This window comes from Drosophila eugracilis, unplaced genomic scaffold (assembly GCF_018153835.1).
Source record: "Drosophila eugracilis isolate 14026-0451.02 unplaced genomic scaffold, ASM1815383v1 contig_90, whole genome shotgun sequence".
Classification (NCBI taxonomy): Eukaryota; Metazoa; Arthropoda; class Insecta; order Diptera; family Drosophilidae; genus Drosophila; species Drosophila eugracilis.
The window spans coordinates 11,171,421-11,199,251 of NW_024573812.1; the positions used below are offsets into that span (position 1 = coordinate 11,171,421).

The 27,831-nt window shown below is 42.0% G+C and overlaps 3 protein-coding genes across 3 annotated transcripts; all 3 read left to right on the forward strand.

Moving 5' to 3' along the window:
- The first annotated feature begins 447 nt into the window (after window positions 1-447).
- LOC108110385 lies at window positions 448-3,757 on the forward strand. The gene is made up of 2 exons (XM_017219423.2): window positions 448-2,141; window positions 2,205-3,757. The coding sequence occupies exons 1-2, from the start codon at window positions 480-482 to the stop codon at window positions 3,624-3,626; spliced, it is 3,084 nt and encodes a 1,027-aa protein (XP_017074912.2). The 5' UTR covers window positions 448-479; the 3' UTR covers window positions 3,627-3,757.
- A 4,605-nt stretch (window positions 3,758-8,362) lies between these two features.
- Window positions 8,363-11,913, forward strand: LOC108114889. Its single transcript, XM_017226047.2, has 2 exons — window positions 8,363-10,062; window positions 10,126-11,913. Exons 1-2 carry the CDS (start codon window positions 8,395-8,397, stop codon window positions 11,911-11,913), a joined length of 3,456 nt encoding a protein of 1,151 aa, XP_017081536.2. The 5' UTR covers window positions 8,363-8,394.
- An 8,804-nt stretch (window positions 11,914-20,717) lies between these two features.
- On the forward strand, window positions 20,718-24,279 carry LOC108110386. Its single transcript, XM_041819753.1, has 2 exons — window positions 20,718-22,428; window positions 22,492-24,279. The coding sequence occupies exons 1-2, from the start codon at window positions 20,752-20,754 to the stop codon at window positions 24,277-24,279; spliced, it is 3,465 nt and encodes a 1,154-aa protein (XP_041675687.1). The 5' UTR covers window positions 20,718-20,751.
- Window positions 24,280-27,831: the final 3,552 nt, after the last annotated feature.

Genomic DNA, 27,831 nt, shown 5'->3' on the forward strand with positions numbered 1-27,831 from the left:
AACATCGTGAGTGTGATACTTTTGTGGCTAACAGGATCAGTTAAATCCAGGCGCAATGACACTGCATGTCATCCCCGAAAAGCGCAGCGGATTTTCTGACTCGAAGAATCCTAGGTATCGTAAGCAGCAATAGATAATGGCAATATTAAAGTCCTGCTACGACAAAAGGTACAGAAACAAATTACCTAGTAATGTTATGCTGCCTACCTGTTTTCATTTTATAATAAAGACGTTTGCGAAAAGTAATAATTTTGGGATACTTAAAGAGAAAAGATAACCCCATTAAATCGCCAGATGTTATTGTTAAGCTTACCTGATAAATAATGTTGATTACGGAAAATATGAGGAACAGCTGTGACCAAATTCGCGCGGGGTCGGTTTGTTACCTGAGACTTCTATAAAATCCATCACCAAAGGAACCCAAAGACACAGTCACAAACTGAAACGTCTAACGTCAGCATCAAAATAGAAATTCCGAAATGGTGAAAAGCAAATCTACACCAAATACCGTTTTTAATCAAAACGAGTTGGTAGTCAATAGTGAAGCTATGAATATTGAGGATCTCAGCGATCTACTCCAGCTTAACGAGGAAATTGAGGAGCGCTGTCGATCCAACCCGAACAAAGACAGCAAGTCCGGCTGCGGCTTGCTCCGAGCTAAAATGACTAGGGAGGAGCTTTTCGAGATATCCCCCTCATCTTCTCTAGACAATGATCACTTTTTGACGGCCCTAGAGCACCAAAACTCATACTCGAAATCGCGTCGAGTTCAAGTTACCGACTTGGACATGCCCAGTATCGAGAATCTAATGAAGTACTTTGACGAAGAGGTACCCGTAACGCCAACCAAAATAGTAGGGACAACAAGGGCGACCGCCCCTAAAGGTAAAGTAGCTAGCGTCATTGCTAAGTTGACCAACCAATCGGATACTATCACATCGACCAAGCCAATTGTGAATAGTTGTCACACCACGATCAGTAAACTCAAGCAAAAGTACGAACAGCAAGTGAAAATTGAGAACACTCGGTTTGCAACACGAGACCGTCGGAAGAGTTCCGTCTCGCTTCCCATGAAAGTGAAAGAGATGGCTCATTTGTTAAATTCGAAGATTAGTCAGGTGATACGACGCTCAGAAGTTTCACACTACGTTCAACTGCAAAACGAGATTTCGGTGGCGACCGAGCATCAGTATCCATTGACATCGGAGTATCAAGCGCAAGGTACTTGTTTGGTGGCCGAGGAAGTTTTCCGCGAACTAAGCGTCAAGGACAAGGCTCTTCTGTTTAACAAGTTCATTGCAGACATGGCAGCTACGCATCCCAAGTTCATTGAGCATGCTGCAGAACTCAAGGCGAAGGTGGATAAGCTGGTGGCCGAAAAGCAAGTCAGTGTTAAGAATTTAGCTCAGGAGTTTGAGGAAAAGTGTAACCTGGAGCGGGGATCGGCACCGCAATTAGATGAAGTCTCTTCACTTACGTCAAATTATAGCAAAATGGGGACAGGTACAGGGGACAGGCTTCACGTGAGCAATCTGTCAGTGATCTTTACGCGTAGAGCGGAGCGAAAGGATCGACGCTATCTGGAGCGCCAGAGCGCAGACCACGCAGAGCGTTCCGAAAAACGAAATCTTGCCGCAATACGTAAAACTCTGCCAACAGAGGCCTATGCACCGCCAAAGAAAATCCGACGCACAAGACAGGAGCGCATGGGATGCGACAATCAAATATTTTTCCAGAACACGCACCTCGAGACCCTTTTTTACAATTGGCTCAGCACAGACAATGGCGTGCAGTACGACATAACTAGCGCATCAAACAGTCAGCAGACCATCGATATAGCAACAGAAAAGACCATTCTTGAATCGAGCACCGTGAGGCTGGAAGATGTGTGCCAAAAGTCCGATGTTAAAAGTGTTTTAGAAGAGGCTATAGCCAAGCTAGTACTTAAAAACGAAGAAAAAATGGAATTCATTAAGTCGCCATTGACTAAAAATGTTAAAACTACTCCACGACGCAATAAGCGCCTGGCACCGCCAGTGCCTGCCCCACGTCCAAGTCTGAGTCAGACTCATTCCAGCGCATCCAGCTGCAAGCAATCCGAGGCTGAAGATAGTGAATCCGGACTGTCGACCCTTCCCAAGGTAAGTGCTGTCCCTGATTAACGAATTAACGAATGTAGACTTATGCTTAATTTCCTTTTACAGATTACAAGCGACGAATCACAGCCCGAAATGATCAAAGAAGACCTACAGCCAAGTGAGTTTGATTTTGTCAAGCCCCAGCGTCCACCACGTAAGAAGAAGATGCGCAGAAATCTTACTTGGAAGAAGGACAATTCCGTTGTCGAGGCTACCACAATCACCTCAACTGACTCCGATTCGGATTACAAATCGTCACTTTCCGCACCAGACAAGAAAACGACGGGAGCAAATTGCGCGTTCCCACTGCCCGAACAAAGTTTGATTGAGTTAGACAAGTCATTTATGCGTCAGGTCAACTCGCCCCGCAAAATTAAGTCAGCGTACACTCTAACTGTAATATCGTCACCTTCGCAAAATGCAGACAGCGATCAAACACCAAGGAAATCCCTTGGGCAAACTATGCGGGATAGTTTCATTGATCAGGGCTTCGAGACCTGCTCTAATGACCCCATAGACAATAGTCCGCTACGCAGTTCGTTCGAAAGCTCTTACAACTCGAAGCCCTCCGGGTTTTCAACGCCAGTAAAAGGTCGCCACGTTAGCAGCTTAGCGCAACAGCAATTATTCAGCCCCATTTTTTCGCTAGACCGGCCGGGACGCAGTTCTCTGGCCATGCAGGTGATTCGGGAAGATCATGCCCTCAACCTTGATGCCACTCCCAGTTTACCCTCCACACCTTGCAGTGAGAGGGAGTTTTTGGCCAACGCCCCGACAGTTTTAATTGATAGCACCCAGGATGAGATTACAGCCGGAAATCCTCATTCAATGTTCTGGATTATATCAGGAAACTTTACGGTGTCCTTGAAAATTTCAAGATATAGTCCTGAGCGCCTTCGTCTGCTCTATGACATTTTCATTCAAAAAAGTTTCGAGAGTCGAGATCTGGCCTTCGGAATCGATGGACACAAGTTTACATGTAGTGGTGGAATCTCGAAATCCACTCAAACTATGCCTCTTGATTGGCCGCCCAGTGTACAGGATTGCTCCCACTATTGGTTCGCTAGCGGAGATTTCTCCGTACCCTTTAGCGGGAAACTGATGTCCGACGAGAAAATTAAGCGGCTATTCGCATTTCTCAATGCGGAAAAGTCCGAGATACGCTTCGGCGTGGATCACATCGAGTTTAGTAGCTTACCGGAGTTCTGGCCCACTACCCAAAAATATTCTATTGAGAGCAGCTACAGCATGCTGGTGGGCTTGCAAACGGGTGCAAGCAATGGCCTGGAGGGGCGCAGCAAATACTCCTGGCCCAACAACAGCAATTCTAACCAAGAGATCAAGACCAACAACATGGATCGGACGCAGCTCGAGTTCGATGCAAATTATTTCGGCAACGATAGCGGTGGTCCTTCCTTTTCTCCTGACTTATTCTCCCTAGACTACGAGGCTGTTCCCCTGGATGAGCTGTTTGCAAATGTCCCTTAATGCGCGACTGCTCCTATCTTGACCACGGCGCAGATGATGCAAGCTCTAAAGCAGCACCAAAGAAAACTTAGTTTAGTATTTGTAGCTATGCTAAGCCCTCAAATTTAACAGACGTATGACTTGAGCGATACCGCGATATTCCGCAATATGTCCACAGGCTGCGCTTCGTCATTAGGACTATAGATAACATTGATCGTGATGATGGCTGCTCGATGAAGCAGCACGAGAGATTCATGTATTTCCCCAGCGAGTATGCAGATTTGTGTCATATAGATTCTTGACAGACTATTGCACTATAGGCCCCAACAAAATACTAACAATTAGTTTCTAGACACAAACATGCAATGTTACAAATATTAAAAAAAATAAACTTATAGGAAAAATATTGCTTGGTTTTAATATTAACTTTATTAACTCGTCGGATAAACTTTGCCGGCTAGCCCATTGCTCCGGGTCAGCAGTACAGCTTTCAGGCACAACGGAAGTTGTGCAATTCGGCGGGGTCACAAACTTTGGTTTTACAGTATTGACAAAGGTTTACAGGAAATTTAATGTGAAAACAAAGGTAGCTTAACTACCTCGGATGTCAGATAGCCAGAACGACTACTTCTCAACTACCTCGACAAGTTTTTATGAAAAATAAACAGATAAGATAAACTCTAAAGGTAAACAAACCGTAGTCGATAGTTAGTAGACGATAGTTAGTAGTCGAATAAAAATAAGTCGATAGCAGATCGCTGTTATAGCCCTTTAAAGCTATTAAAGCAAACAATCGGGCAACCCCGTCTATCTGGCTATTTGGACAACCGAATTTCCGCCTGAATGGCTTGTTCTTTTGCGATCAAAACGCCGAAGTTAAATGTTGTCTATAACGCAAAATAAATAGTGAATATCACCAACGCGGATATTGGGATAGTACCGAACACGGTACACCAGTGGGACTGAGAGCAGCAGCCGAACGTTGGCTGTGGATGAGCCCAGCCGGTCGCCGCTGCACGTGTGTTGTGGTTGTGGCAAAAAAGACTCCAGGTGAGCCGACTAATATGTCGCTAAATAAAGTAATAATAAAAGTTTTCTAGGAAGTGTTAGAAAACCCACACCCCCCACGTACGCTCACCAAAAGCCAACGTCAAGCAACCGATCGAGTTTCGACCCAGAGGTCTACGACGGAGACACCGCGTGGATCATCGGCCAGGGATCCAGGAAAAGCTTTCCCCGATCAGCCCCTAAACGTGCGCGAACCCGGTCCAGACTCGAACCACGATAGGCGAGGTCTGTGGCCGGCGACGTGTGCGTGATTGGGGCCGCAGAAGATCAGGAGCGGAGCTGGAACCTGGCCACCCAGGAGCGTGGAGGACATAACCTCACATTCCGGCGCAGAACCGCATGCTCGTTAGGGCCGACCTCGACCAAGTGATGGGCTAGCCCGACGATCGCTGAGGCAGACATCTCGTCCATAGTGACAATACAACAATAACAACAACAACCAGAAGAGAAGCGTGACAAGCTTTGCCAGGATTAGTGTATTATTAAGTAGAATTTAATTTTTATTATTTTTTTTCTGTAAAGTATATGGGATCGTACCTAGACTCATCTTCTTTTCCTGTAGAGCATTGATAAGATTTTGGCAACATGTACATCAAAACTCCATAATCTAATTCGCATTTAACCTGATCACCCCAAAACATCCAGCGTACTCGTCTACAGGCCTGCGGACTTCGAGGGATGGTTGCGTGAGTAAACATTGTGACTTGATCATGTAACAGTGCCTCTAGAGAAAAAAAATATGAATAGTCAGTCCAAATCCAAATGATTGGGTAGACGTTCTACCTTAACTCCTACTTTACATACATACATATAATTCTTTATCTACACCTTTTTACATTACATTCCAATTTGATAATTAAGCTAGATTAAACTCATTTTGTAGAATTAGGACCAATTAGGAAAAAGGGTTTAGGTTAATCATGAGTCTGAAGAAGAAGCAATTATGTTGTTGTATTGAATTTTGATATTGGAAATGAAGTAAAAATATAATTTTTATGGGCACCTGAGCTGATCGATTTCAATCTAGATGGGTAAGGGCAGTTGATTCTTTACAGGAAGGGCGGGCAAAGCAGAAGAACCTCACCACCTTAGTTCTTCCAACAGCAAGGTTTCCTGTATCGACTTGGTATTCTTCCATAGGACTGTAGTCCCTTTCCTAACTCTGTCTACAAATTTTTATTGAGTGGCGGCGATGCTGATTAGGAAGTAACCGACCCCCTTGCCTCTTCCCTGAGCTAGGCCGTTCCCGTAGGCAGAGTATGCAACCAGTCGGTATCCACTACACCGTGTTCGTCACACATACCAGAGATGTTTCAGAGAAGATATGTACAAGTGCAGGTATAGCAACTCATACCGGAAGCAGCAGCGGGTAGTGGCAATGTTAAAGTCCTGCTTCAAAAAAATCATGAATCAGAATTGAAACAGCTGGAGCGCAGTGGAAGCCGAGTTTGTTCATTTTTTTGATTATAGGAATCCAACGCAAATTAGTCCTTGAGTCCCAAAGCTAGAATAGAGTATGGAAAGGAGCGGATTGGATGGTATGAAAAATGATGTTCATAAACTGATGGCGATTCACTGTGCCTGTTACGACTCTCCGAGCCACAAGCTTTGGTATTACTGTATTAATAAAACTATACAAGAAATTAAATATCAAAGCAAAAGTCGGCTGTCAGACAGCCAGAACGACAATCAGATAAATTGTCAGCAATCCGCTGACCCAACGAAACTAGCTGAATACATCAAAGTTCATATTTAGTTCATATTTAATCCGCAAATTCACTCCGCATGCAGAATATACTTTCATTGTTTCTTATTTTGACTAACTTATGCACTTTTTACCTATAAATACTGTTAAGTTTGTTCAATTAAGTTTGTGTCACGATTAGAGCATTCAAAAAATGTTTCTCATTCATCATTTCAATCAGCAGAGGCTGTCGCCGTGTCTTTAAATCCTCACCTTGCGATCTATCTGTCGTCCACCTGGTTATAAGAGGTAAATTCTAATAGACCTCCTGTGACTAGATGACTTATCGTCAGTCATCCACTATTTCGGCACGTTGAATGGATGGCCATTTGGTGACCCCGACGTGATCTGAACAAGAGGTCACACCAAAGAACAGCACGCAGTTCCTTAGGTTAAAGTTGACCACGAGGCGGCAAATCAAAAATACTGAAACACAGCGATTCCCAAAAGTTGGAAATCTTAAGAATCGTAAAAATTTTTCGATCCTTGCAGGAAATTTATATCACTACGAAAGAGTCTTTTGCTTCTTCAAAGGATATGAGCATTGACGTATCCTCGTGTTATCCATTACTTGTCGTCTTATTAACAGAAAAGTTAGATATGACTAACTGAGTTCTTAATAAACAATCTCTTGGATGTTTTATAGAATTGCAGCCGATACGCACAATGCTCAATTTCTAAGATAAAAAAGCTGAGCACTTCGTGACTTAGAATCACAGATAAAGCTTATCACCGAAGAATCACCTGACAGCACCACTACAAATTTATGTACAGTGTTTGACGCGTCATGAAATCCTGCTTGCCGTCCCAACATTTCAAAGCGATTTATTTTCGATTTTTCTGCGTTTTTGAACTCACAAATATGTGTTTACAACCGACATAGAGAAAGTCGAACGCCAAGTATGGATCTGTCCCGATGACTAGTTTCATCAGTTTGGTGAAGCAATCCCTCAGAAGATCTGAAATACTTCTGCCTGACGATAGTTACATATAAAACTAAATCAGTGCCGTTCTTGGTAACCAAATGTTGAAATCACTTAGCTCTTCTGACCACGAATAAGTATTCCATGGGAGCAGCCACTCTCCAATATGGCTTACACGTTTACGACTGTCTAATTGGTGCAAAACCTGCAGTCATGCGGGTTAGAGATGAGATTAACAAAATTCCGGATCAGCCTGGCTTAAAATTAGAAAAATGGTGCTCAAACAACGACCAGAGCTACAGGGAATTCCCAACCATATTTCGCACAAATCTTTAACCCATTGGGTTTCTTTATGTTTATGTACGCGCCATCTATACAAATAATCAAGTTTCTATCCGGCTACTTTGCTCAAAGTGGCGACTAGCTCTAAAGATTTAACGAACGAATTCCGATTGGACTATGTGATGATGTACTGTGGTCCGCACCAACCGACTGAGTGAGAAAGGTTCTTCACTTTAATTCTGGTTCGACAATCGGAAACTTATGAAGATATTTCATGGTAGTACTCGTATTATCATGGAACTGTGCTACTTTTGGGGCTAACAGGATCGGTTAAGGCGCGGTGTCATTGTAGCATGTCACCCCCGATAAGCGCAGCAGATTTTCTGACTCGAAGAATCCTAGGTATCGTAAGCAGCAACGGATAATGGCAATGTTAAGGTTCTGCTACGTCTAAAAACCACAAAAGGTACAGAAACAAATTACCTACCTAATTACTACCTGCTGCCTACCTGTTTTCATTTTATAATAAAGACGTTTGCGAAAAGTAATAATTTTGGGATTCTTAAAGAGAAAAGATAACCCCATTAAATCGCCAGCTGTTATTGTTAAGCTTACCTGATAAATAATGTTGATTACGGAAAATATGAGGTACCAGCTGTGACCAAATTCGGTTTGTTACCTGAGACTTCTATAAAATCCATCACCAAAGGAACCCAAAGACACAGTCACAAACTGAAACGTCTAACGTCAGCATCAAAATAGAAATTCCGAAATGGTGAAAAGCAAATCTACACCAAATACCGTTTTTAATCAAAACGAGTTGGTAGTCAATAGTGAAGCTATGAATATTGAGGATCTCAGCGATCTACTCCAGCTTAACGAGGAAATTGAGGAGCGCTGTCGATCCAACCCGAACAAAGACAGCAAGTCCGGCTGCGGCTTGCTCCGAGCTAAAATGACTAGGGAGGAGCTTTTCGAGATATCCACATCATCTTCTCTAGACGATGATCGCTTTTTGACGGCTCTAGAGCACCAAAACTCATACTCGAAATCGCGTCGAGTTCAAGTTACCGACTTGGACATGCCCAGTATCGAGAATCTAATGAAGTACTTTGACGAAGAGGTACCCGTAACGCCAAGCAAAATAGTACTGACAACAAGGGCGACCGCCCCTAACGGTAAAGTAGCTAGCGTCATTGCTAAGTTGGCAAACCAATCGGATACTATCACATCGACCAAGCCAATCTTGAATAGTTGTCACCCCACGATCAGTAAACTCAAGCAAAAGTACGAACAGCAAGTGAAAATTGAGAACACTCGGTTTGCAACACGAGACCGTCGGAAGACTTCCGTCTCGCTTCCCATGAAAGTGAAAGAGATGGCTCATTTGTTAAATTCGAAGATTAGCCAGGTGATACGACGCTCAGAAGTTTCACACTACGTTCAACTGCAAAACGAGATTTCGGTGGCGACCGAGCATCAGTATCCATTGACATCGGAGTCTCAAGCGCAAGGTACTTGTTTGGTGGCCGAGGAAGTTTTCCGCGAACTAAGCGTCAAGGACAAGGCTCTTCTGTTTAACAAGTTTATTGCAGACATGGCAGCTACGCATCCCAAGTTCATTGAGCATACTGCAGAACTCAAGGCGAAGGTGGATAAGCTGGTGGCTTGCGGTGAGGTGGTAGCCGAAAAGCAAATCAGTGTTAAGAATTTAGCTCAGGAGTTTGAGGAAAAGTGTAACCTGGAGCGGGGATCGGCACCGCAATTAGATGAAGTCTCTTCACTTACGAAAAATGATTGCAAAATGGGGACAGGTACTTCTCAGCTTCACGTGAGCAATCTGTCAGTGGTCCTTAAGCCCAGAGCGGAGCGTAAGGAACGACGCTATCTGGAGCGCCGGAGCGCAGACCATGCAGAGCGTTCCAAAAAACGAAATCTTGCCGCAATACGTAAAACTCTGCCAACAGAGGCTTATGCACCGCCCAAGAAAATCCGACGCACAAGACAGGAGCGCATGGGATGCGACAACCAATTATTTTTCCAGAACACGCACCTCGAGACCCTTTTTTACAATTGGCTCAGCTCAGAAAATGGCGTGCAGTACGACATAACTAGCGCATCAAACAGTCAGCAGACCATCGAGATAGCAACAGAAAATACCATTCTTAAATCGAGCACCGACAGGTTGGAAGATGTGAGCCAAAAGTCCGATGTTGAAAGAGTTCTGGAAGAGGCTATAGCCAAGATAGAACTGGAAAAATTGGAATTCATTAAGTCGCCATTGACTAAAAATGTTAAAATCACTCCACGACGCAATAAGCGCATGGCACCGCCAGTGCCTGCCCCACGTCCAACTCTGAGTCAGACTCATTCCAGCGCATCCAGCTGCAAGCAATCCGAGGCTGAAGATAGTGAATCCGGACTGTCGACCCTTCCCAAGGTAAGTGCTGTCTCTGATTAACGAATTAACGAATGTAGACTCATGCTTAATTATCTTTTACAGATTACAAGCGACGAATCACAGCCCGAAATGATCAAAGAAGACCTACAGCCAAGTGAGTTTGATTTTGTCAAGCCCCAGCGTCCACCACGTAAGAAGAAGATGCGCAGAAATCTTACTTGGAAGAAGGACAATTCCGCTGTCGAGGCTACCACAATCACCTCAACTGACTCCGATTCGGATTACAAATCGTCACTCTCCGCACCAGACAAGAAAACGACGGGAGCAAATTGCGCCTTCCCACTGCCCGAACAAAGTTTGATTGAGTTAGACAAGTCATTTATGCGTCAGGTCAACTCGCCCCGCAAAATTAAGTCAGCGTACACTCTAACTGTAATATCGTCACCTTCGCAAAATGCAGACACCAATCAAACACCAAGGCAATCACTCGGGCAAACCATGCGGGATAGTTTCATTGATCAGGGCTTCGAGACCTGCTCGAATGACCCCATAGACAATAGTCCGCTACGCAGGTCCTTCGTAAGCTCTTACGACTCGAAGCCCTCCGGGTTTTCAACGCCAGTAAAAGGTCGCCATGTTTGCAGCTTAGCGCAACAGCAATTATTCAGCCCCATTTTTTCGCTAGACCGGCCGGGACGCAGTTCTCTGGCCATGCAGGTGATTCGGGAAGATCATGCCCTTAACCTTGATGCCACTCCCAGTTTACCCTCCACACCTTGCAATGAGAGGGAGTTTTTCGCCAACGCCCCGACAGTTTTAATTGATAGCACCCAGGATGAGATTACAGCCGGAAATCCTCATTCAATGTTCTGGATTATATCAGGAGACCTTACGGTGTCCTTGAAAATTTCAAAATATAGTCCTGAGCGCCTTCGTCTGCTCTATGATATATTCATTCAAAAAAGTTTCGAGAGTCGAGATCTAGCCTTCGGAATCGATGGACACAAGTTTACATGTAGTGGTGAAATCTCGAAATCCACTCAAGCTATGCCTCTTGATTGGCCGCCCAGTGTACAGGATTGCTCCCACTACTGGTTCGCTAGCGGAGATTTCTCCGTACCCTTTAGCGGAAAACTAATGTCCGACGAGAAAATTAAGCGGCTATTCGCATTTCTCAATGCGGAAAAGTCCAAGATTCGCTTCGGCGTGGATCACATCGAGTTTAGTAGCTTACCGGAGTTCTGCCCCACTACCCAAAAATATTCTATTGAGAGCAGCTACAGCATGCTGGTGGGTTTGCAAACGGGTGCAAGCAATGGCCTGGAGGGGCGCAGCAAATACTCCTGGCCCAACAACAGCAATTCTAACCAAGAGATCAAGACCAACGACATAGATCGGACGCAGCTCGAGCTCGATGCAAATTATTTCGGTAAAGATAGCGGTGGTCCTTCCTTTTCTCCTGACGTATTCTCCCTAGACTACGAGGCTGTTCCCTTGGATGAGCTGTTTGCAAATGTCCCTTTATGCGCGACTGTTCCCATCTTGTCCACGGGACAGATGATGCAAGCTCTAAAGCAGCAGCAAGGAAAACTTAGCAATGTGGAACAGCGTATTCGCAGCTATGCTAAGCCCTCTAAGTTAACAGACGTATCACTTGAGCGCTACCGCAATACTCCGCAATATGTACACAAGCTGCGCTCCATCATTCGGACTATAGATAGCATTGGTCGTGATGATGGCTTTCGTGGCTGCTCGATGCAGCAGCTCGAGAGCTTCATGTATTTCCTCAGCGAGTATGCGAATGTGTGTCTGACCAATTGCAACGAGCATATAGACAAGATTCTTGACAGACTATTGGACCATAGGGCCCAACAAAATACTAACAATTAGTTATTAGACACAAACATGCAATGTTACAAATATTTTGAAAAATAAACTTATACGAAAAATATTGCTTGGTTTTAATATTAATTTATAATTTATTAACTCATCGGATAAACAAAAGTTTAGAGGAAATTAAATGTGAAAACAAAGGTAGCTTAACTACCTCGGATGTTAGATAGCAAGAACGACTACTTCTCAACTACCTCGACAAGTGGAATCTTTTGGGGAGATTTCCTGGTAATAGTCATATTATCGCACCCGTATTCATCCCCTAAAAGCGCAGCGAATTTTTAGACTCGCGGTTTTTGGACCACTATTTTTACACTCAATGGATCAGTATGCACCAGAGTAAGGTCAACAAATAACTGGAGACCTGCCAACTGAACGGTCACAAAAGCACGCCCATTCTTTGATTCCAACCATTTTGGATTCATCAGAAAATTCGAGGAGAATGGCTGGATAAGGCGAACATTGCAGTTGTTGCTGATTTTCCACAAAAGTAGCGCCCCTTAAATTGGTGAGTGATTGACCCCTTTTTAGCCGCTATGCGAAGATTTCTAGGGCACCGCGGTAGATGTCAGACCAGCCATTGCAATAATGCAATAAGTTTCGTGGGTACCAACAACAAGCTGAAAAAATTAGAAGAATTCATATATACAGAAAAGGAACAGAAGCAAATTATAAGTAACCAGTAATGGTAAAATCAATCAATAATTACAGAATTTCCTGTCTTCAACAATCGATTAAGATAACTAAAACTCAATAAGCACACTGTTTTGCGAGAAGTTGTTATTTTCAGTTCAGAAACTCCCTGGCTAGTGGAAGCCGAGTTTGTTCATTTTTTTGATTATAGGAATCCAACGTAAATTAGTCCTTGAGTCCCAAAGCTAGAATAGAGTATGGAAAGGAGCGGATTGGATGGTATAAAAAATAATCATAAACTGATGGTGATTCACTGTGCCTGTTACGACTCTCCAAGCCACAAGCTATGGTATTACTGTATTAATAAAAGTATACAAGAAATTAAATATCAAAGCAAAAGTTGGTAAACTACCTCGGCTGTCAGACAGCCAGAACGACAATCAGATAAATTGTCAGCAGTCCGCTGACCCAACGAAAACAGCTGATACATCAAAGTTCATAATTAGGGCTCTTTAATCCGCAATTAACGTTCCAATTCACTCCGCATGCAAGATTTGTTTTCTTTGTTCCTTTTTCTTTACTTTACTTTATGTTCTTATTACCTATAAATACTGTAAAGTTTGTTCAATTAAGTTTGTCTCACTATTAGAGCATAGCGATCGGTTCATATTTCGGCCACGTGGGGTTTATGACCGGGACCATGAATTATGTAAACACTGCAACAAAGTGTTACAGTGTGTACCCTTTAAGAACTCGGTACAGTGGGTATTCAATATTAGTGCATACTACATCTCCCTCCTTTTGAAAAATAACGTAATATTATGAAGGTATTTTAATAATAATTTTTAGTTAGTATACATTTGTGTGTGTAACTATGCATGGCCATACTAAGTAAAATTTATGAAATAAAGATTTTTAATCTATCTTTATGAACTGTTTGTTACTTACTCTTATTATTTGTTATTACTATGTTATCTCTATCTCTTATTTCCGTTACTCTATACGGACCTGTGTATTTAGGATCTACCTTATGACCTGTCTCGTTTTTTAGAAAAACTTGATCACGTACTGGTATATCTATATCTCTTACTTTATGATCATATAGTAGTCTATTTCTATTCTTATTTGCTTCTAACATAACTCTAGCTCTTTTATAAGCTACCTCTAATCTATATTTACTCTCCTAAGCATAGTCATCTATATTTTATATTGTTTCTACGCTATCTATGCTATTGAATTGATTCGGTAAATTACTTGTTTTACCAAATACTAGCTCATATGGAAAATAAGTATGTGCCATAGAGGGGGTCGTGAGGAAACAAAAGACCAAATATTGAAGCCATACGTCCCAATCACTGTTATCAGCCGATATTTAAGATCGTATATAAAAGTTCTATGACTTCTTTCTATTCGTATTGTAATACTCATTAAAAGTTCTATGACTTCTTTCTATTGTTCGAACTGTCTGGTGGTTGTGGGCTGTAGATGTTATAAAATGTTTTCAATTTTCAAATAATTGCACAAGTCAATTATAATTGAATTTTTGTATTCTGTTCCCATGTCCGTAATGAACGTCTTCATTGGACCGTACTTCAGAATAAATGATTCGAAAATTGCTTTAGCGACAGCATTTGCGTTTTTATTTGCAACTGGAATGGCAACTAGATATTTTGTTAAATCACATATTAAAGTGACTACATATTCCTTGCCATTTTCTGATTTTGGTAGTGAACCAACAGTGTCCACTATTACTCTGTCGAAAGCGTTTATTGGTGTATCGGTTATTGTTTTAAGGAGTCTTTGTATGCGATGTAAGTTTTGACTTCTGAAATTTATGACATTTTATTATGTACTCAGTTATATCTTTAGACATACATTTTCAGTAATAGTGTCTTCTTACTTTGGCCGAAGTTTTTGATATGCCAGTGTGACCTCCTTGAATTTGATCATCATGAAATTTAGACAGAATAGCTTCTTTGTCTTTTAGACTTTTTATTTAGGTCACCGGGTTGAGTGGCACTACTCTTAATATTTTCAATATTTTATTACCCATTAATTTGAAATTATCTATTGAAATATGGTCAAAGATATTTTCCCACGGTGCCACTTTGAGTTGGCTGATTTTATTTATACCGGCTTGCAGTTCAAGCCTTTGGAAAAATGGACATAAGTCTACGATTTCATTGGTATATAAATCGCTAGCATCATATCTTGCAGTAATTTTCCTGCCATGCTTAAATAAACATAAAATATCTCTTACATGCAATGTATTGTTTATGACGTCGTATACGTTAGGCTTAGAAGCTGTTTCAATAGTTTGCTTAGGCAATTCTATTTCTTTATTTTCCGCGCGGATTTTCTGTCTACTTTGATATCTTGTAGTGACTTTATTGATATCTTTGATGGTTATTCTTGATAACGCATCAGCTACATTGTTGTCTTTTCCCTTCAGATATTCCTCAGTGAAATTATATTCTGAATTTTTATGTAAACCGGTTCTTCATCCTTCAACCTTAGCTTTTGCTTGTAGAAATTGTTTGTAGCTATTGATTCGGTTTCGAGTCCGAATTTATCACTGTACTGTGTTAATTTTTGCTTGAACTGAGGTGGAAAATTTTTGGATAATTGAGATAAGACAGTTTCTTCTCTATTTTCTGGATTATTTTGAACTATGTCTGAGTTCGAAAGTGGTTCATATTTTAAACTGTGAATATTTACTATTTGGTCAGTACTGGTTGTATTCAGTAATCGGACAAATACATTTTTGGTTGTTGCGACTGTGTTCGCAACATAAATGCCATGTTGAATTTCCTGATTAGGTAATAGTATACTTTCTTCATCTGATGATAGATGAATCTCTCGGACCACTTGAGATCCTGCTAGTAGAATTATGGCATTATTACCAGAACTGTTTGTTTTAGGAACATAAATTGGAAAATTCAAATTCCATTACATGGTATTGCGATATGCAAATCTACTATATAAAAATCGTGTGGAATTATATATTTATCTGTCTGTATCTCGAGGAAAGTTAAGCCTTTTGATTGTATTAGCTCTTGGCCTATGCCTTGAATATTCATTTTATTATCTTTCGGAATATCACGAAGGATATCAGAATTTTCTTTTCAAATTGATATGTCTGCACCAGCGTCAATTAAGAATACAAGTTTTCTGTTGGTTTCTGTATTCGTAAAGTTTACAAATATATTAAGACTAAGATTGATGGTGTGAACATTATGGTTTACTGTTGAGTATCTGAAGGGTGAGAGTTTCTCGAATTATTCTGGGCAATTCTCACAGAATTATTTGTGTTACTGTTATTGTGGCCTCCATTCGAGTTGTCACGGCCTTTTGAGTTTCCTCTATATTGGCCTCGTCCATTACTGTTATAGTTGGAACTGTTGTAGTGTGTACGATAGTTTCCTCTAAAGTTTCCACGTCCGCGGTCCACCACGCTGTGAATAATTTTTGAAATAAAGCACAGTATTAGGTTGTCCAGTTGCTTCCGTGCAATTGTTGACGAACTTAGATATGGCATCATTCATTGTGTTGAAGGTGCCAGCCTGCATGATAAATTTTACCTTATCAATTGCGCAGTTCTTAGTCATTGCCTTAACGACAAGCTGAGTGGAATAATTCGTTGCCAATTCTAGGATAGTCTGTCTGATATGTATGCTCCTTCTAAGGCTTTCGTCATCTGCTCAACCTCTTTTGTGTATTGGTTTGCAGTTTTGTTGCGTTGCTGTAGGGTCATAACTTTTGCTGACAATACCTCTACAGTTTCGCCCTTGACGCTGCCATTTTATTTAGAAATCACCTCGGAAATTGTTTCGTTTCCTATTAGATTTCTAGCGGCACCCTTTAGTTTTGTTTTTATTATGGAGACTGCGAGTTGTTAGTGCTTGCCCTTTATTGACTCTACTATTTCTAACGCATCCACAAAACTTGTTAGATTTTTCGCTTTACCATCGAAAACTGGTATAAGCTTGGATGCTGTATTTATGAAATCAATATTGGATTGTGCCATTGTGGTAAGGTTGCTTGTCTCGCTAGGAGTAACAGAATCTGTGTTACTATCTCTATCTGTGTATACCGCTGGAATAGTAAGATTATTTAAATCTTCCTCTTCTATTTTGGAGTTTACCTCTTCTAATTTTAATTCGTTCGTTTCAGTTGATTCGCAGTCAGGTGCCGTGTGTACTGCTATGGGAGTGTTTAGAACATTCGGTATTACTATTTCTAAACTGAATTTTTGTTTAACCGATATTAAATTAGATCGTAGTCGTATCAGAACTTTAGATACCTGAGACAAATGATCTTGATTCAATCTCTCCCTGTGACCATGTATTAGTATTCGCGCTTCGTTAAAGTTCTCTACAATATTTCAACATGTTTTCTGACTGTGTTCTTCTGGATTGGTCTATTCTGGGTAAGTGACATATACGATTTGTCCAAATTTGCTTCGATATTGTTTTTTTTTTGTACAATTCATTCCAATCCATTATATCATGGGCATTGCGCTTAGTTTAGCCATTTTTTTTTAATATATCTGTATACAATTATTTTTATTGTTATTTTTATTTATTACATATATATATTGTATGTTTAAACAATGTTGCCTAGATTTTATCCAGGTCATTAGCCCGGCTCATATATCTTTTCTTTAAACATCTATTGTGCAGCTTATATAATTTATAAAAGAAATTTGGGCACATTATGACAACAATGATTATTAAAAGTACATATACCCAATATAAATCAATATTATTCGATTCTACTTTGTTTATGACATCGGCAGTGGAATCCACTGTTTTTATATCCAAAGTCATTTTTGTAGGTGGTACATACGAGGTGTGTTCAAAAAGTAAGGTGACTTTTCAAATTTCGCGGGCAACATATTTTCGATTATCGTTTTTTTTGTTTTGTTATATTGGTACACTCTTCCCTAACATCTGTACCAAGTTTCAATGGAACATCCTCTTTTGTTTGGTTGTGAGAGGCGTAAAGTTACAAGTTGTTTTGCGAGCTCGGCGATTTTTTGCTTTTTTCGGTCTTGGCTCGTCTGGGCTCTTCCATTGGGACGATTGGGCTTTGGTTTCGATATCATAACCATATACCCATGATTCGTCACCAGTTATGACCCTTTTGAGTAAATCTGGGTCGTCGTTGACGTCATTCAACAGCTCTTGAGCGATGCTCATGCGACGGTTCTTTTGGTCAAAAATTCAGCAATTTCGGAACAAACTTCGCTGACACACGACTCATACCCAAAACGTTTGAAAAATTTCATGGCACGAGCCAAGCGATATACCGACATCTTCAGCAACTTCTCTGATAGTGATTCGATGATTTTCCAAAACAATTTTCGTCACGCTTGAACGTTTTCATCAGTGTTGACGTGCTTGGGCGTCCAGAGCGAGGCTGGTCATTGGCATCTTCCGGCCATCTTGGAAGAGTTTGTACCACTTGTACACATTTTTTTTACTCAGAACAGTTTCACCGTATGCCACTGTCAACATTTCAAGTGTTTCAGAGCACTTAATTTTCTTTTTTACACAAAATTTGATGCAAATCCTTTGATCCATATTTTTCGATAGCAAAAAATCGCCGAGCTCGCAAAACAACTTGTAACTTTACGCCTCTCACAACCAAACAAAAGAGGATGTTCCATTGAAACTTGGTACAGATGTTAGGGAAGAGTGTACCAATATAACAAAACAAAAAAAACGATAATCGGAAATATGTTGCCCTCGAAATTTGAAAAGTCACCTTACTTTTTGAACACACCTCGTATACCTTTATGTTATAATTTGGAATATAATTATTATTGTTTTCTATTGAGGATTTGCTTATTGCATTACCTCTCATCTATCATTACAGGTTTCTACCTATTGTTTTGCATAGCTTTACGGGCTATAAGCCTAATTGGACAGAGAAGGTTTCGCTCAATTTTATTCTAGGTATTTCTCATATTTAATTTTTTTTATATATTCCGGGATCGCAGGAGACACACGCCATAACACCTCTTTTTCAACTTCGAGCTCTCCCGGTCGGTCCTTTGACAGCCTCGTGGTATCCCAAGTCCAGCGTGAATAAGTTACGTTGATATCGTCTGGTGCATAAAGAATTAAAGGATTCCTTCTGCTTCTTCCTCTTGTTGAGCTGTATTTTCTTGATGGCTCGCTTCTTGATTTTCTTTTTGCAAGGCGTTTTTTATTTTTGAGTTGTTAGCGGTTTTGGGATCCAACAGTCAGCGCGCACGTCCTGTCATCTTCGGGTCCATCACATTCGTTATGAAATATATAACAAATTCATTGTACTTGGTTTATTCTTTATTTAAGAGACCAGCAGTGGTGCCGCTCTATGTCTTTGTGTCTTTACAATATTCTTTTATATCTAACTAAGGCTAAGTCTCGTTGCTGCGCTGCTCGCAGGCGGCGGCAGAGACATATGCCTTCCTATGTGAGGAGCGTGAGGGGTATGCACATGCGGTTCGTTCATGCAATTATGCCGACGCTAGCACTTTCTGCGTGTGGCCTAAGCCATAGCGATCGGTTCATATTTCGGCCATTTGGGGTTTATGACCGCGACCAGGAATTATGTAAACACAATATTAGTGCATACTACAACGCAGTTCCTTAGGTTAAAGTTGACCACGAGGCGACAAATCAAAAATACTGAAACACAGCGATCCCAGGAAGTTGGAAATCTTAAGAATCGTGAAAATTTTCCGATCCTTGCAGGAAATTTATATCACTATGATATGAGCATTGACGTATCCACGTGGGATCCGTTACTTGTCGTCTTATTAACAGAAAAGTTAGATATGACTAACTGAGTTCTTAATAAACAATCTCTTGGATGTTTTATAGAATTGCACCCGATACGCACAATGCTCAATTTCTAAGATAAAAAAGCTGAGCACTTCGTGACTTAGAATCATAGATAAAGCTTATCACCGAAGAATCACCTGACAGCACCACTACAAAGTTATGTATAGTGTTTGACGCGTCATGAAATCCTCTTTGCCGTCCCAACAGGTCAAAGCGATTTATTTTCGATTTTTCTGCGTTTTTGAACTCACAAATATGTGTTTACAGCCACATAGAAAAAGTCGAACGCCAAGTATGGATCTGTGCAGATGACTAGTTTCATCAGTTTGGCGAAGCAATCCCTCAGAAGATCTGAAATACTTCTGCCTGAAGATAGTTACATATAACCAAATGTTTAAATCACTTAGCTCTTCTGACCATGAATAAGTATTCTATGGGAACAGCCACTCTCCAATATCCAATAACGACTGTCTAATTGGTGCAAAGCCTGAAGTCATACAGGTTAGAGATGAGATTAACAAAATTCCGGATCAGCCTGGCTTAAAATTAGAAAAATGGTGCTCAAACAACGACCAGAGCTACAGGGAATTCCCAACCATATTTCGCACAATTCTTTAACCCATTGGGTTTCTTTATGTTTATGTACGCGCTATCTATACAAATAATCAAGTTTCTATCCGGCTACTTTGCACAAAGTGGCGACTAGCTCTAAAGATTTAACGAACGAATTCCGATTGGACTATGTGATGATGTACTGTGGTCCGCACCAACCGACTGAGTGAGAAAGGTTCTTCACTTTAACTCTGGTTCGACAATCGGAAACTTATGAAGATATTTCATGGTAGTACTCGTATTATCATGGAACAATGCATCAACATCGTGAGTGTGCTACTTTTGGGGCTAACAGGCTAACAGGATCGGTTAAGGCGCGGTGTCATTGTAGCATGTCACCTCCGATAAGCGCAGCAGATATTCTGACTCGAAGAATCCTAGGTATCGTAAGCAGCAACGGATAATGGCAATGTTAAGCTTCTGCTACGTCTAAAAACCACAAAAGGTACAGAAACAAATTACCTAGTAATGTTATGCTGCCTACCTGTTTTTATTTTATAATAAAGACGTTTGCGAAAAGAAATACTTTTGGGATAATTCAAGAGATCAGAGAACCCCATCAAATAGCCAGCTGTTATTGTTAAGCTTACCTGATAAATAATGTTGATTACGGAAAATATGAGGTACCAGCTGTGACCAAATTCGCGCGGGGTCGGTTTGTTACCTGAGACTTCTATAAAATCCATCATCAAAGGAACCCAAAGACACAGTCACAAACTGAAACGTCTAACGTCATCATCAAAATAGGAATTCCGAAATGGTGAAAAGCAAATCTACACCAAATACCGTTTTTAATCAAAACGAGTTGGTAGTCAATACTGAAGCTATGAATATTGAGGATCTCAGCGATCTACTCCAGCTTAACGAGGAAATTGAGGAGCGCTGTCGATCCAACCCGAACGAAGACAGCAATGCTGGCTGCGGCTTGCTAAGAGCTAAAATGACTAGGGAGGAGATTTTCGAGATATCCACATCATCTTCTCTAGACGATGATCGCTTTTTGACGGCCCTAGAGCACCAAAACTCATACTCGAAATCGCGTCGAGTTCAAGTTACCGACTTGGACATGCCCAGTATCGAGAATCTAATGAAGTACTTTGACGAAGAGGTACCCGTAACGCCAACCAAAATAGTAGGGACAACAAGGGCGACCGCCCCTAAAGGTAAAGTAGCTAGCGTCATTGCTAAGTTGACCAACAAATCGGATCCTATCACATCGACCAAGCCAATGGTGAATAGTTGTCACCCCACGATCAGTAAACTCAAGCAAAAGTACGAACAGCAAGTGAAAATTGAGAACACTCGGTTTGCAACACGAGACCGTCGGAAGACTTCCGTCTCGCTTCCCATGAAAGTGAAGGAGATGGCTCATTTGTTAAATTCGAAGATTAGCCAGGTGAATCGCCGCTCAGAAGTTTCAGACTACGTTCAACTGCAAAACGAGATTTCGGTGGCGACCGAGCATCAGTATCCATTGACATCGGAGTCTCAAGCACAAGGTACTTGTTTGGTGGCCGAGGAAGTTTTCCGCGAACTAAGCGTCAAGGACAAGGCTCTTCTGTTTAACAAGTTCATTGCAGACATGGCAGCTAAGCATCCCAAGTTCATTGAGCATGCTGCAGAACTCAAGGCGCAGGTGGATAAGCTGGTGCTTTGCGGTGAGGTGGTAGCCGAAAAGCAAGTCAGTGTTAAGAATTTAGTTCAGGAATTTGAGGAAAAGTGTAACCTGGAGCGTGGATCGGCACCGCAATTAGATGAAGTCTCTTCACTTACGTCAAATGATAGCAAAATGGGGACAGGTACTTCTCAGCTTCACGTGAGCAATCTGCCAGTGATCCTTAAGCCCAGAGCGGAGCGTAAAGAACGACGCTATCTGGAGCGCCAGAGCGCAGACCACGCAGGGCGTTCCAAGAATCGAAATCTTGCCGCAATACGTAAAACTCTGCCAACAGACGCCATTGCACCGCCGAAGAAAATCCGACGCACAAGACAGGAGCGTATCGGATGCGACAACCAAGTGTTTTTCCAGAACCCGCACCTCGAGACCCTTTTTTACAATTGGCTCAGCACAGAAAATGGCGTGCAGTACGACATAACTAGCGCATCAAACAGTCAGCAGACCATCGAGATAGCAACAGAAAATACCATTCTTGAATCGAGCACCGTCAGCCTGGAAGATGTGTGCCAAAAGTCCGATGTTGAACGTCTTCTGGAACAGGCTTTAGCCAAGCTAGAAATTGAAAACGAAGAAAAAAAGGAAGTTATTAGGACGTCTTTGACTAAAATAGTCAAAGTCACTCCACGACGCAATAAGCGCATGGCGCCGCCAGTGCCTGCCCCACGTCCAAGTCTGAGTCAGACTCATTCCACCGCATCCAGCTGCAAGCAATCCGAGGCTGAAGATAGTGAATCCGGACTGTCGACCCTTCCCAAGGTAAGTGCTGTCTCTGATTAACGAATTAACTAATGTATACTCATGCTTAATTTCCTTTTACAGATTACAAGCGACGAATCACAGCCCGAAATGATCAAAGAAGACCTACAGCCAAGTGAGTTTGATTTTGTCAAGCCCCAGCGTCCACCACGTAAGAAGAAGATGCGCAGAAATCTTACTTGGCAGAAGGATAATTCCGTTGTCGAGGCTACCACAATCACCTCAACTGACTCCGATTCCGATTACAAATCGTCACTTTCCGCACCAGACAAGAAAACGACGGGAGCAAATTGCGCCTTCCCACTGCCCGAACAAAGTTTGATTGAGTTAGACAAGTCATTTATGCGTCAGGTCAACTCGCCCCGCAAAATTAAGTCAGCGTACACTCTAACTGTAATATCGTCACCTTCGAAAAATTCAGACACCAATCAAACACCAAGGCAATCACTCGGGCAAACCATGCGGGATAGTTTCATTGATCAGGGCTTCGAGACCTGCTCGAATGACCCCATAGACAATAGTCCTCTACGCAGGTCCTTCGTAAGCTCCTACGACTCGAAGTCATCCGGGTTTTCAACGCCAGTAAAAGGTCGCCACGTTTGCAGCCTAGCGCAACAGCAATTATTCAGCCCCATTTTTTCGCTAGACCGGCCGGAACGCAGTTCTCTGGCCATACAGGTAATTCGGGAAGATCATTCCCTCAATCTTGATGCCACTCCCAGTTTACCCTCCACACCTTGCAGTGAGAGGGAGTTTTTCGCCAACGCTCCGACAGTTATAATTAATAGCACCCAGGATGAGATTACAGCCGGAAATCCTCATTCAATGTTCTGGATTATATCAGGAGACCTTACGGTGTCCTTGAAAATTTCAAAATATAGCCCTGAGCGCCTTCGTCTGCTCTATGACATATTCATTCAAAAAAGTTTCGAGAGTCGAGATCTAGCCTTCGGAATCGATGGACACAAGTTTACATGTAGTGGTGAAATCTCGAAATCCACTCAAACTATGCCTCTTGATTGGCCGCCCAGTGTACAGGATTGCTCCCACTATTGGTTCGCTAGCGGAGATTTCTCCGTACCCTTTAGCGGGAAACTGATGTCCGACGAGAAAATTAAGCGGCTATTCGCATTTCTCAATGCGGAAAAGTCCAAGATACGCTTCGGCGTGGATCACATCGAGTTTAGTAGCTTACCGGAGTTCTGGCCCACTACCCAAAAATATTCTATTGAGAGCAGCTACAGCATGCTGGTGGGTTTGCAAACGGGTGCAAGCAATGGCCTGGAGGGGCGCAGCAAATACTCCTGGCCCAACAACAGCAATTCTAACCAAGAGATCAAGACCAACGACATAGATCGGACGCAGCTCGAGCTCGATGCAAATTATTTCGGCAAAGATAGCGGTGGTCCTTCCTTTTCTCCTGACATATTCTCCCTAGACTACGAGGCTGTTCCCTTGGATGAGCTGTTTGCAAATGTCCCTTTATGCGCGACTGTTCCCATCTTGTCCACGGGACAGATGATGCAAGCTCTAAAGCAGCAGCAAAGAAAACTTAGCAATGTGGAACAGCGTATTCGCAGCTATGCAAAGCCCTCTAAGTTAACAGACGTATCACTTGAGCGCTACCGCAATACTCCGCAATATGTACACAAGCTGCGCTCCATGATTCGGACTATAGATAGCATTGGTCGTGATGATGGCTTTCGTGGCTGCTCGATGGAGCAGCTCGAGAGCTTCATGTATTTCCTCAGCGAGTATGCGGATGTGTGTCTGGCCAATTGCAACGAGCATATAGACAACATTCTTGACAGACTATTGGACCATAGGGCCCAACTAAATACTAACAATTAGTTTCTAGACACAAACATTTAATGTTACAAATATTTTGAAAAATAAACTTATACGAAAAATATTGCTTGGTTTTAATATTAATTTTGAATTTATAAACTCGTCGGTTAAACTTTGCCAGCTAGCTCTTAGCTCTGGATCCACAGCGTCAGCTTTCAGACACAACGGAAGTTGTGCAATTCGGCGGGGTCACAAACTTTGGTTTTACGGTATTGATAAAAGCTTAACTACCTCGGATGTCAGATAGCCAGAATGACTACAACTACTACGACAAGTGGAATCTTTTGGAGAGATTTCATGGTAGTAGTCGTATTATCGCACCTATATTCATCCCCTAATAGCGCAGCGAATTTTCAGACCTGCGGTTTTTGGACCACTAATTTTACACTCAATGGATCAGTATGCTGTCTTTCAACTCAAGGGATCTGGAAAAAAGTCCCGTTGCATACCAGTTACACTAGTTTCAGAGATGTTTCAGAGAAGATATGTACAAGTGCAGGTATAGCAACTCATACCTCATGTTAAGGTCCTGCTACAAAAAGATCAGGAATCAGAATTTATTCAGCTGCAGCGCAGTAAGACAGTTGGAAAAGTATTAATTAGATTTGGAGGAAGATTGTAACATTGAGCTTTTCCTTACGAATCAAAACATCAAACCTTGTTTCTCTACAATGATCCTAATGTAAGGATGTTGCTTCGCGAGATCGACCTTGCATTACGGTGAGCAGGTATTTTAGGCTACTGCAATGTTGGATTCTCAATGAAAAAACTATAGCCCAAATCATAATTTTTAGCTGTGTGAGATGCACCAGAGTAAGGTCAACAAATAACGGTAGACCTGCCAACTGAACGGTCACAGAAGCACGCCCATTCTTTGATTCCAACCATTTTGGATTTATCTGAAAATTCGAGGAGAAGGGCTGGATAAGTCAAACATTGCAGTTGTTCCTGTTTTTCCACAAAAGTAGCGCCCCTTGAATTGTTGAGTTACTGACCCCTTTTTAGCCGCTATACGAAGATTTCTAGGTAACCGCTGTAGATGTCAGACCAGCCATTGCAATAATGCAATAAATTTCGTGGATACCAACAACAAGCTGAAAAAATTAGAAGAATTAATGTATATAGAAAAGGCACAGAAGCAAATCATAACTAACCATGGAATGGTAAAATCAATCAATAATTACAGAATTTCCTGTCTTCAACAATCGATTAAGATAACTAAAACTCAATAAGCACATAGTTTTGCGAGAAGTTGTTATTCTCAGTTCAGAAACTCCCTGGCTAGTGGAAGCCGAGATTGTTAATTTTTTTTTATATAGCTTTGCTTTTATTTATTGAATCTACTCTTAATTTTGAGACAATAAGTTGACGAATCTTAACATTAAAATTTAACTAACAGTATACTAAGACTGCATTCTGGTTGCGCGTCCCTCAGGTCGGTCGCTGGGTGGGTAGGTCATTGCGACGAAGGCGTGATTGGTTGCTCAACCTTGTTAGACCTCTCGCCAGGTGGTTAGGGTGCACCGATAGCTTGGTGAAGTACTTTACCTTTTGTTCTGCGATCACTTCTTTGACTGGTTGAATGTTTAAGTCGCGGTGTATGTTTTCGTTGTGAACGTACCGCGGTGCCCCGGTGATTGTTCTCAGGATCTTCGACTGAACTCTTTGAACAATGTCAATGTTGCTATTGCTGGCGTTTCCCCATAACTGGGAGCCGTACATCCATATAGGTTTTAGTACCGAGTTGTACAGCATGATTTTATATTCAAGGCTAAGAGGTGACCGGGCGTTGATAAGCCAATGAAGGCTGCTGGCTTTTAGCTTTAGGTGTGTTCTTTTGGCTTTAATGTGCCGGCGCCATGTGAGTCTTCTGTCGAGATGTACTCCTAGGTAAGTTACTTCGTTTGCTTGTGGGAGTAGAGTGTTGTTTAACGTAATCGGGGGGCAGTTTTGCCTGTTCAGAGTGAACGTAACGTGTTTGCATTTTAGTTCGTTCACTTTAATTCGCCAATCTGATAGCCATTTTTTAACATCGACCATATGACGAGCTAGCTGCGCAGTTGCTTGAATCGGGCATTTAGAACGGCTAAGAATAGCTGTGTCATCGGCAAACGTAGATGTTGTTGGACGTGTGCTTGTCGGAATGTCTGCTGTGTAGAGGACATATAGTGCTGGCCCTAGCACGCTACCATGAGGAACTCCAGCTCCAACAGTGTAATCATCAGATATAGCAGTGTTGCACCTCACAACAAATTTTCTGTCGTGAAGGTAAGACATTGTCTTGATCTTGTACATTAGACCTTCTAGCCAGACTCTATCAAATGCTTGAGAGACATCTAAAAATATGGCAGTACAGTACTCTCGTTTTTCGAAAGCGTTTCGAATTTCTGATGTTATCCGGTTGACCTGCTCAATTGTTCCATGCTTTTCACGAAACCCAAATTGTTGTGACGGGATTCCTTCCTGGATTCTCAGGTATGTGTTTATCCGAGTCATTAGGAATTTTTCAAAGAGTTTAGATAGGCAAGAGAGTAGGCTTATAGGTCTATATGACGTGGGGATAGTGTGGTCTTTCCCCGGCTTTGCTATCATTATTATAATTGACTTTTTCCATCTCACTGGAAAGTGGCCAAGTTTTGCGATGGCATTAAAGAGCTGGGTGAGAGTGCAAACGGCGCAGCATGGGAGCTCAATGATCATTTTGGGAGTTATGAGGTCGCAGCCCTGGGATTTTTTCGAATTCAGTTGACTTTTGATGATGCTTACGATTTCGTTTGGGCGAAACTCAATTGGCTCATGTTGAGGGTGGGGCTCATATGATAGAGTCGGCAAAGTAAACGCATTAGTGGCAGGATTTGGTTGGAAGACATTTTTAAGGTGGTTGGCAAACGTGCTGTCTCGGTCTGCGTCACTGCGCGCCCAGCCGCCCGTGGAATTTCTAATAGGCATCACGGTCTCTTTCGGTGAGCTCATAGTTGGGTGAGCTCTCCATAGTGAGTGTTTTGTACTAATAGTTGACAATTGCTCAATGTAGCGACGGTGGACATATGTTTCTTCTTGCTGTAGAGCTTGAGCAAGTTGACGTGAGGCATGTTTTAAGCTTTGCTTAGCAGATGGCGATCTGTGAAATTGCCATGCTCGGCGTAAGCGTCGCTTTTCGAGGACGAGCTTGTTGATTTGACTTCTTTTGATTGCATTGTGTGTTTATAGTATGAGGTGTTGAAACTCGAGCTGCAGAGACGAGTACAGATTCCAGTGAATTAACAAAACTGTCTAAGTTGGCTTCATCGCTGAGGTGAGGACTTAGCTCAATGTGTGAGCTAATATACTTCCTGTACTTAACCCAATTGGTTTTATGTGAGGTCAGTTTTAATGGTTGATCCTATGTTCCTGGATGTCGGAGTAGAGTAAAAAGGACAGGCGAGTGATCAGATGAAAGATCCGAAAGGCATTCGGCGCTTATCATGTTTTTAGGAATGTTTTTGGTAATCGCAAAGTCTATTAAATCCGGAAGTTTGTTTGGGTCTGCCGGCCAGTATGTTGGTGTACCAGAAG